At 39.7% G+C, this 11,666-nt stretch overlaps 1 protein-coding gene across 2 annotated transcripts in view; it reads right to left on the reverse strand.

Annotated features, from left to right (window-relative positions):
* Window positions 1-7,532: 7,532 nt before the first annotated feature.
* RARS1 (arginyl-tRNA synthetase 1) overlaps window positions 7,533-11,666 on the reverse strand; it is a 27,192-nt gene continuing 23,058 nt past the window's right edge. For both annotated transcript variants that reach the window (XM_021698114.2, XM_021698104.2), the window contains exons 13-15: window positions 8,939-9,111; window positions 8,546-8,793; window positions 7,533-7,751 (exon numbers count right to left, since the gene is read on the reverse strand). In XM_021698114.2, coding sequence (XP_021553789.1) covers window positions 7,642-7,751; window positions 8,546-8,793; window positions 8,939-9,111 — 531 coding nt within the window. In that variant the 3' untranslated portion in view covers window positions 7,533-7,641. The remainder of the gene's footprint in view (window positions 7,752-8,545; window positions 8,794-8,938; window positions 9,112-11,666) is intronic.

Below are 11,666 nucleotides of genomic sequence, written 5' to 3' on the forward strand. Positions count from 1 at the left end.
TCCTTAAAGAATTAATTTTATTAAAATCAGTTTCATAATTACATCTAGTGCTTACTGGGAAGGGTGAAACAGTGTTGAAAGAGCCAACTGGGATTGAAGGAAGACTGCATCGTTGTCACTGTTCCTTCTTACCTAAGGAAGGTGGTCCTAACACAGCAGGGTCTCCCAGAGGGTGGTCCAGCACGGGCTCTACTCCCTCCGCACCAGTCTGCAAAAGATACTTACATGGGATTTCTGGACTCCTCTTGCGTCACCCACCAACACAGGAGGCCCAGCCTGGCATCCTTTGTGGCATAGTAGCCTCTCAGTCCTCTGAGGTCCCTACCGTGCATCTGAACTCTATGTTCAGTTAAGAATTACCTGAGGATGGGGCCTGTCCTTCCCCTTCCCTTACAGCATACAGGGAACAATCCTGGATGGCCTTCGTTACGTCCCAAACCTCCTTTCCTTGCCAAAGTAGACATAACTTAAATTTTCTGAAAATTATGGAAATGTTTGTCTCTGGTTACTGTTTGCTCCCTACCCGGTTAACTGTATAGACGTTGTCCTATATATCTCCCTTCAAGCCTCTAGTCTCCAAAGATGCAACCCCCTCCTGCAACCCGCTTCTGCTCTGTCCTGCCTCATACCACCATGCTGGAGGCTTTTTACTCCTTTCTAAAGTGAAGAATTCTTGTTCTGATCCATTTTGAAGAAAGTGGATTGGGAGGAAGTCCTTCAGCCACACCCTAGACCTCATGATTGTAGACTCAGACCTTTTCAAATAATTCAATTCACTATTTTAATCTATTTATTCATATCTAATCTGGTTCTTGAAAGCATTTAGAGAAGTTTGTAAACATTCCTTATAAAGGTAACAAGCGGATGTGAATATTTGAGGTATAACTGAGGTTTCCCACTCTGGGGCTTTCTGGTACCCTTTACTCATGGCACGCTGCCCCCATTTCAGCTGGGAGCTCCTTAATGTATGAGATAGTGTTTTCCTGGGGCCCAGCAGGGAACCTGGTATGGGTGGGGTATGTGCCCTGTTGATGTGTGTTTGCCATGCTTGAGTAGAATCATTCAAAGCAGTTAAGTGAGCAAAATCACTTCCCTTAGACTGCCTTTCACTAAGGAGGGGATTGCAATTAACAAGTCCATCTGTAGGAGCTCTGGGATCTGGTGAAGAAGAGCAGATACCTCTGCACCCCTTTCAGAAATAAGGAAACCAAGGCTTTGTGAGCTTGGGCCGCTTGTCCAATGTACACAGTAGAGCTGAAAATAGACCAGTTTCTTGGCTCCCAGTCCCTGCTCTGGCCTCTAAAGTGTGTTACCCTGCCTCAGAAATGGACGCATCCTTCCCAGGCTCAGCTGGATTGTGAACTGTCAGGGAGCAAGCTTGGAAGTTTGGTGGGACTCTGAGTAAAGGCTGCTTGCCCACAGAGCCCACAGATAGACAAAATTAGGTGTGGTAGGCTGAAAAATGTCCCTAAAACATATCAAGTCCTAATTCCTGGAACCTGTAAATGTTACCATGTATGGACAAAGGGTCTCTACACATATAATTAAGGATCTTGAGATGGGGAGATTGCCCTGAATTATCTGGGTAGGCTTTAAAGGCAGTCACGTTATTTCATAAGAGAAAGGCAATGGGAGCTTTCACTAAGAGAAGGAAAGGTGATGTGACAGAGGCAGAGACTGGAATGACGTGGCCACAAGTCAAGAAAAGCTGGAAGCCACCAGAAGCTGGAAGAGGCAAAAAAAAAATTCCCCCCCCCCCCCAGAGCTTCTGGAGGAAGTGTGGCCCTGATAATACCTTGATTTTTGTCCCAGTAATACTGATTTTGGACTTCTGTTCTCCATAATTATGAAAGAATAAATTTCTATGATTTCAAGCCACCCAGTTAGTGGTAATTTATTACAACAGTGATTGGAAAATAACACATTAGGATAAGGGGGCCTAACCACCATAAAAGGAATGTTTGCTCCATAGGGCAGAAACTATGAGCTGGTGACCCAGCAGCATTCCCAATTCCCTTTTTATAAGGGAATGTGTGTGTGTGTGTTTAGGAATTTTAGGGCTGCACAGGTTCACTGAAGGTAATATAGTCCAGAGGGACATAACAAAATGACAGAAAACCATGTCACCAGAAAGATACAGTCCTCCTTATTCATGGATTCGTATTTGTGAATCTGCCATTAAAAGATTAAAAATATTTTTAATGGGAATAGGTTTTTCTCCCACCTTCTAAACTGTCATATTTAGGGTTATAGGTAATACTTGCTGAATTATGGAGTACTTCATCTAGGTATAAATTGTATATAACCTTCAGCATTTGAAGTATGGCTTTGTTGCCACTGTTAGGTTTCAGTGTGTATACAGTTTACATCTAATTTGAGTTTGTTTTCCTTGAGTTTTGTTTGGTTTTGGTCACAAATTACTAGATAATAGTAAGCTATTTGCTGGTGTTGTTAAGTAATGCACCATATTTGTTTTCTATTTAACTTTTGACTCCCTTCACCCATTTCTCCCACCCTTCACCCTGTCTGGCAATCACTAATCTGTTCTCTGTATGAGAGTTTTTTTATTTTTTTTTATACCACATGTAAGGAAGATCATATGGTATTTGTCTTTCTCTGACTTATTTCACTTAGCATAATGCCCCTGTGGTACATCCTGGTTGTTGCAAATGGCAAGATTTCATTCTTTATGATTGAATTAATGTAACAATTTTAATATCAATAGCGTACAAAACCTTTGCTATTTCTGCTCCTCACTTTGTTGCTTTTGTCATAAATTACATCTTTATATATTGTGTGCCCATAAACACAGATTTACAGTTACTGTTTTAGGCAGCTGTCTTAAATAAGGAAAAAAGTTACAGGCAAAAAAATACATTAATACTGCCTTTTACCCCTATCTATTATAGTTACTTTTACTGGCATTATTTCTTTGTGTGGATTTGCAATACTATCTAGTGTCCTTACATTTTAGTGTTTAGCATTTCTTGTAGGGAAGGTCTACTTGTGACAAACTCAATTTCTGCTCATTGAGAATGTGTTTCGTCTTTATGGGGGGGGGGGGCGCTATTTATTTGTAGAAATTTTTAATTCCAGTATAGTTAACATAGTATTGTATTAGTTTCAGGTGTACAATATAGTGATTCAACAATTCCATACACCACCCAGTGCTCATCAGGACAAGTGCACTCCTTACCCCTATCACTTATTTCACCCATCCCCCCACCTACCTCCCCTCTGGTAACCATCAGTTTGTTCTCTATAGTTAAGAGTCTCTTTCTTGGTTTGTCTTTTTTCCCTTCTCCTTTGTATGTTTTGTTTCTTAAATTCCCATTGAGTGAAATCATATGGTATTTGTCCTTCTCAGACTTATTTTGCTTAACATTATACTCTCTAGTTCCATGTTGTTGCAAATGGCAAGATTTCACTTTTAATGGCTAAATAATATTCCACTGTATATCTTCATTTTTCAAGTAGTTTTTCCAGACATTGAAGTCATAGTTAACAGGTTTTTTTTTTCTTTCACCTCTTTGAATATATCATTCCATTGTCTTCTGGTCCCCATGGTGTCTGAGGAGAAATTAGCTGTTATCCTGAGAATCACTTGCACATGAGTAGTAGCTTCTCTTGTTTTCAAGATTCTTTTTGTCTTTCAAAGTTTGATCATATGTCTAAGATTGGATCTGAGTTTATCCTACTTAGAGTTCATTGAGCTTCTTGTATGTGTAGATTTGTGTTTTCATCAAATTTAGGAAGTTTTTAGGGATGCCTGGGTGGCTCATTTGGTTAAGCATCTGCCTTTGGCTCGGGTCGTGATCCCGGGGTCCTGGGATCAAGTCCCACGTTGGGCTCTCTGCTCGGTGGGGAGCCTGCTTCTCCCTCTGCCCGCTGCTCCCCCTGCTTGTGCGCTCTCTCACAAATAAAATCTTAAAAAAAATTTTTAGTTAAGTTTTTAGCTATTATTTCCTCAAATACTTTCTGCCTTTCTCTCATCTGGGATTCCCATTATACACATGCTGGTCTTTTTGATGGTGTCCTACACATCTCTTAGGTTCTGTTCATTCTTTAAAAAATTTTTTTGTTACTTAGACTGGATAATTTCAGTTGGTTTATCGTCAAGTTCACTGATTCTTCCTTCTATCTGTTCAACTCTGCTGTTGGGCCCCTCTAGTGAATCTTTCATTCCAGTTACGCTTTTCAGCTCAATTCTATTTGACTTTTTATTTCTATCTCTTCATTCCTATTCTCTATTTGGTAAGATTTCTTATGGTTTCCTTTAGCTCCTCAAATATTTTTCAAATAGCTGATTAAGTCATTGTCCTGCATGTCCAATGTCAGGGTTTCCTGGGGGACAATTTCTATTATTTCTTTAGGTATGGGCCATATTTTGTTTCTTTACATGCCCCTGTAATATTTTTGTTGTTGAATACTAGACATTTTGAATATTTTAATGTGGCAACTTTATAAATCAGGTACTATCCTCCCCACCCCAGGGTTTGTTAGTGATGTTTGTTGTCATTGTTAACTCAACTGCTCTGTGCATGCTGGTACAACCTTCAACCCTCAATCAGGAAGTTCACATCTCTGCCTTAGTATTTACTTCTTGCTTGCAGAGTCTTAAATCAGCTGGAGGTGAACCTTTTGAAGTTTTTGCTGAGTAGGTGCACAGCCCTGGATATAAGCATGGCTTTCTAGATACCCAGTAATACGTCAGAGCTTTTCTAAGTCCTTACTCACCAAAGCATCTCATTCCCCAGCCTCTTCCCAAGATCTTTGGTTATTCTGTTTTTTTCTCCCCAACTGTGATCCATTCCCCCAGTCAGCAGCAACTAATACATTTGCCTGTGTTTCTGACAAATGCCCTCTAGTTAACTATCTCAGTACCAGAGAGTTCTGAGTTAGGTAAGACAAAGGCAAACCCTTTGAAATTGTACTCGAAGAAGCCACCAGAAAGTTCAAAAGAAACAAGCACAATTTTTTTGCAAATTAGTTCCATTATATTCACTGTGGTACTGGTATACTCACAGGGAATGTGGCTGTTATCTTCAAGGCCACTGCTAAGCTAGGGGGAGGGGGATGAGACCAGGGTTAAGTTAAAATGCCACAAAGTGGTCTGTTCTTACCAAGAGTCAGCTGTTTCTTCTTGATTATGTTGCCCTGGTCTGTAAGCTTTTAGTTAGTTTCCAGTTCTGAAAAAGTTGACTGTGACAATTTTTGCCAGCTTTTCATTCCTTTTATGGAATGCAGACTTCTGAAGTTCCTTAATCCATTTTGCAGAAGTCTGGATATAAAAGATTTAAAGAACTATATAGGATAGTGTATCCAATAAACCGAAGACATCATATTCAAGTATATGTGGAGCATTTGTAAGAACTGAACAACCCCTGGGTTATGAACAAGTCTCAACAAATTTCAAAGAATTGAAACAATGCATTTTAGGAAAGAAATGTGTTTTCCAACAATAATGGAATTAAAATAGAACGCAATGACAAAAAGACAATTAGAATCTAGCAGCCAGCCAGTTACTAAAGATGGTTATAGAGAACATGACAACATAAGGTTTTCTGGGGCTCTGGTCACATGCATGTCAGATCATCAGATGTCAGGGTTGAAATGCAGGAACATTAGAAAAGTTCTGGTTTGACCCCACCCTTCCCCTTCACTTATTTATAGGAGACAGAAGACCAAAAAAAGGTCACACAAAACTGTTGGCTGAAATAGTTCTATATCCCAGGACTCTCAACCCAATGCTCTGATACAGGGCTGCCTCAAACCTTCCTTCATCCAGAAGTCTGGGCTGCCAGTATTCACTTTCTCCCTCCACAATCTCGTACCCCCCACTGGGAATTCTAGCTTTGTTTCCTGACAGTTTTCCCATTTTCTCCCAAAGAGTAGCACCTTAAAAATAGGCTAATCAGGGCGCCTGGGTGGCTCAGATGGTTGAGTGTCTGCCTTCGGCTCAGGTCATGATCCCGGGGTCCTGGGATCGAGTCCTGTGTCGGGCTCCCTGCTCCTTGGGGAGCCTGCTTCTCCCTCTGCCTCTCTCTCATGAATAAATAAAATCTTAAAAAATAGGCTAATCAGAGCCCTATTATCTACTACCTAATGATATTTATAATTTCTGATAAGACAATGTTTTAAAGATGAAAAAAACACAAAAGTTACTTTCTCAGGAAGCAGAAGACTGACTTGTCAGTATATGAACTAATCATGACATTTGGTTAACATACACACCCCAGTCCTTCAATAGTTCCTCCTATACCTCACTGAATCCTGTTTTTTACCCATAAAACTCCTGGATCTTCTGGTCGCCTGGGTGGCTCAGTTGGTTAAGTGACTGCCTTCGGCTCAGGTCATGATCCTGGAGTCCCGGGATCGAGTCCCACATCGGGCTCCCTGCTCAGCGGGCAGTCTGCTTCTCCCTCTGACCCTCCCCCCTCTCATGTGCTCTCTCTCTCAAATAAATAAATAAAATCTTTAAAAAAAAAAAAAACAACAACAACCTCCTGGATCTTCTGACCAATGGACTCAATAGTACTCTCTTTGCAGTTACCAGGCAAAAGGAAATTGTTCAGATTCTATGTTCGCTAGAGAGTAATGATCTAGTGTGATGAACACTTCAACCTTTTACATACCCATTTGTTTATAAATTGTAGCTATTGTTATAATTCATTAAGATCATCTCTTAAGTTCCTTTGGGCTTGGAGAGCCTTGGAAACAGCATGGTAGAACACAGTTCATGTTCATTAAGCACTTGTTTCCCCAAGTATTATGTTTTTTACATGAATCCTAACCTAATCATTGTGTTGGCAAATTACATTTACTCACCATTCCCCCTTCCGTGACTACCTTCACTGTCACCAGAAATCTCCACCTTGTCTTTCTATAACTCCAATTTCTTGGAATAATTCAACATGCCTAGGAGATGAATCTTGACTGATCTAAGCTAATCATGACAATTCTGTTCTTTGCTTATTCAAGTTTTTCCAGCTTCCCTTGCAACGAAATTGGCACATGACCAATGAGATGTGAAGAGTTAATCTGCAGCTTCTGAAAAAGTTCCAGTCTGTTAATTTTCTTGACCTTCCCCTGAATCCAGGTTTGTTATATTCCCCAAATCACCTTTTGCTAAAAAAGAAAAGATGTTAAATTGAGGAGTCAGACACACATAGATACGAATCTTGGTTTTCTTTGTGAGCAATCCAGGGCAAGATACTTACTTCTGTGAAGCCTCAGTTTTGTCACTTGCCAAACAGGGATAAGTGTTACAAAAGAACAATGGAATGAGGACTATATGGGACAATGAAGACATGTGAAATTTCTGGGGTCTATAGCAGAGCTCAATAAATGGGACTCCCTATCAAATTAAAATGAATGAAAACACATTCAGCCAACCCAATAAACACTCTCACTAAAGTACACAACAAACCTTTCTACTCCACAACCCCACTAAGTAATTTTGGGAAAGTAATGTTTTTCTTTTCAGAGACCCGGTTGTTAGGGGGAAAAAAAAAAAACACGTTACGTAGATAGCTGACAAATTTCCTTTACTTATTTTTGTATTCACATGATTGTAAAAAAGCAGATAGTGTTAAATTGCTATTTTTGGTAAAAACACACAGTGTTCAAACCTAAGAAGGATTACATTCTTTGGACAGGTTTTATTCCCAGGATATCAAATGCCTTGGCCATGACAGCAGCTACTGCTTCACAAAGCAACATACGCCACATGTTTACCTTCAACACTTGTCCTGAGAAAATAAAAAAAGAGATTGATTTGTCTTTTAAAAAATTACTGAAGAATCTTTTTTAACTTCTGTATTTTACTGAAAGATGAACAGCCTATCCCATCATGTTTTAGGGCTTTAACTACAATTACCTCCATATTAAAAAATAAAGACAATCCAAGAAAGAAAGGTTTCTGTTCAAGAAATCTGTTTCTAACTGATAAGGGGAAACAAGTTCTGTAATGATTTATCTTTCTTTTTAAACTCTTCAAGAGTTTTATCTTAGGTGTCATGGTTTGATATAACTATAAACTTTAATTCCAGGATAATGGTGAGATTATTTTTTCTAATAAAGTTTCAGTTCTGAAGGATGACCCTCAAAAACACCGACTTGCCCTATAACAAATTACTTCAGTCTACTTCAATAACTATGTAACCTTAAAGCCTAGGTAAGATAAGATACCAATTTTCTCCCAAGGGCAGTTTCCATTACCAAGAACTCCCAAAGACTCATTCTGGAACCCTGCTTTTGTTGGCAATGTCCTACTCCTAGTCCTCTTCCAATTGTTTTCTATGGTTCCATGCCATATGCCTGAGGGTGGGGAAACTACTTTGGGAATGAGAATTCCATTTATGCTCTTATGAGATCTAGTTGAATTTTGTCTATTATATATGATATGGACCAGTATATAACTGGGGGAAAAAGGGGAGGGAGGTGTTCTAGTAATAAAACAAGTTGAAAACCATCTACACCCAATTCAAATAAATGCCTTGCTGGTGCCCTACCCCCCAATATGACCACTCAAAGAGACACTGACCAGTTTGTCGATCTTTCTCCACACAATAGCAGCTATCATAGAATTCTGTGAAAGTAGTTGCCAGCTCATAGATATAATCACAGAGTGTGTGGAGAAATAAGTCATCTAAAATCTTCTGGAGAATCTCAGGAAACCGTAAAATGCACCGGCCTAGTTTCCATTCCTTCTCATGGTCCAAAATGATCTTGGTCTCTTGAGCAGCTTTCTGGAGCATCTCTTCATCAATACTGGCCAGACGAGCAATAGACCTAAGACATCAGACAACAGCCATCATTCATCATTTTCTGTGGTTAGGCACATTCTTCTCCACTTAAGAGATAACGTAGTAAGAAATGACTGATATAAATTGGAAATCCTATCAATTGATTCAAAATAAAACACCACTACAATTACCTGATTCTAGTGAAGGCATACAACAAGTAAGCAGCCGTGTTTCCTCTGTCATCCAGCATTTTGTCAAAGGAGAAGATGTAGTCATTCAACCGGTTATGAGAAAGATCAGCATATTTGATACAACCATAAGCAACAGACGTCTGAGCAGCCTTTAATTCCTCTGCGGTTAAGACCTTTTGGGAAAAAAAAACTTCATAGTTTACTGACCACTGCCTTTGTCTTGGTGTCTCAGGCTCAAGACAGGGATCAGGAGCATCTAATGGTTTTCCTTTATCAGTTAATTTTAATAAATATCGACACTGAGGGAACATGGGCTAATCTACAAATAAAAGAATAATGAAAATAGAACTCATCAGCTCTGCATAACAAAAAGTGTTTCTATGAGAACCTTATCTGTAAAATATGAAGTGTCGCTTGAATACTTTCCCCACAAAACATTCAGTAGATATGAAATAGAAAGCACCATTAGAGAAAGACAGATACCGTATGATTTTGCTCACGTGGGACCTAAGAAACAAATGAACAGATTAAAAAAACAAACAAAAAACAGAGAACAAACTGGTGGTTACCAGAAGGGAGGCGGATGGGGGGGATGGGTGAAATAGGTGAAGGGGATTAAGAGTACACTTAATCTTGATGAGCACCGAGTATGTACAGAATTGTTGAATCACTATACAATACACCTGAAACTAATAACACTATATGTTAATTACACTGTAATTTAAAAAACAAAACACAGTGTCAGGAGTAGGAGACAGAACTCATGCATTGTTTTGTTAATATCTGGCCATGTATTCTGAAGCACTATCAGACCACAAGTGATTAAGGTTCTGTTCTGGACATGGAGTAGCCTGTAATATACCATCATGTACCATCATGTACCAAACCTTCTACCAAAAGCAGCTATTTAAAAGTTAGGTAAATCATATGAAACAACCATATGAAGTCACCAGAGAACATTAACACAAGCAAAGTTTGAGGGGCTATATATAATCTTTGGGAGAAGGGAAACACAGAAGTTGACTGAGTTCCACATTTACCTGACCTTTACCCCTAGGACACTGTCCAAATTACTATGTAGTGGACAAATAGGGAACAAAAGCCAAGCAGAAAGAAGTGTTCTTACTGGGGTAAGAAGACAGAGTTGAGTTTGGGGCTGCCAAAATAGGACAAAAATCACCAAGAGGGAACCACAGAAGAGTGAAAAACTGTGAACGCATTTCTTTAAAACCACCAAGTGGCTGGCATTAACAAGGCAGGATTCCCCAAAAATCCAGCAGGAAAGAGCAAGTGGGTGGCTGAAGAACTGAGCAGATTTCAGCAGCTGTGTGAGGCTAGGGCATCCCAGCAGGAGCACGGGCACTAGTGAATACCCTGGTGAAACTCGAAGGGCCATATTTCACCAATAAGAACCTCACCCTAAGAGTAAAACTGAAATGCTTCATTCAGCCCTAACAAAGCCTAAGCCCAAGACTGACAGAATTAAGATAATCAGCTGGTATGCTATCTGCCAGAGGAAGATTTAAATGATTATTGGAGGGGGGCGCCTGGGTGGCTCAGTCGTTAAGCGTCTGCCTTCAGCTCAGGTCATGATCCCAGAGTCCTGGGATCGAGCCCCACATTGGCTCCCTGCTCCACGGGAAGCCTGCTTCTCCCTCTCCCACTCCCCCTGCTTGTGTTCCCTCTCTCGCTGTGTCTCTCTCTGTCAAATAAATAGAAACTTAAAAGATTGTTGGAGGAAGATGACATTATATAGAACTTTTATAATTTTGCATTCACAACACCCAGCATCCAGTTAAAACAAAAAACAAAAACCCAGCCTAATGAAACCAATAGATGTAACTGAAAATCAAGAGGGGGTTGGGTGGAAGATGAAAAAGAAAAGAGAAACAAAAATAACAAAAGCAACTTTAAATCTGGAATTGCTTTAAATAAAGATACTGAAAAATACTAATTACAAAGGGGGAAAATATTAACTTTACACTGGAGAAAACTGTATCACCTTAACAAAGTGATCAAAATTAATGAACAATCATTACACTTATCAACACCATGTGCCTTCTGAAATGAAGTGAGGATTTTAGAACTCATGTCTTGACAAGGTTGCATAACTTGAATTAATCATTAGGAAACAGCAAGTCCAGCTGAGAGACAGTCTACAAAAAGCTGACCAGTACCCTTCAAAAGTGTCAAGATCACAAGAGTCAAAAAGCAGGGAACGACCCAGGTTTAGAAATATTAAGGAGACATGACAACTAACTGCAACAGGTAATCCTGGATTAGGTCCTGGACTAGGACATTCATGAGACAAATGGTAAAACCTGAATAAGATCTGTAGACTAGTTACTACTCCTACATCAATTTTAATATCCTAATTCTGTAATTATACTATGCATACACATGATATTGATATTTGGGGAAGCTAAAAATAATAATTCCTTGTACTATTTTGTAATTTTTTTATATGTCTAAAATTATTTCAAAATGAAAAGCTAAAAGAAAACTATAATTAAGGTGTTCAAAAAATCAGAGGAGGGGGGCCTGGGTGGCTCAGTCAGTTAAGCATCTGCCTTCATTCGGCTCAGGTCATGATCCCGGAGTCCTGGGATTGAGCCCCAGGACTGAGCCCCGCATCGGGCTCCCTGCTCAGTGGGGAGTCTTCCTTTTCCCTGGGCCCCTCTCCCCCCCACTTGTGCTCTCTCAAATGAATAAATAAAATCTTAAAAAA

Source organism: Neomonachus schauinslandi, chromosome 7 (assembly GCF_002201575.2).
Source record: "Neomonachus schauinslandi chromosome 7, ASM220157v2, whole genome shotgun sequence".
Lineage (NCBI taxonomy): Eukaryota > Metazoa > Chordata > Mammalia > Carnivora > Phocidae > Neomonachus > Neomonachus schauinslandi.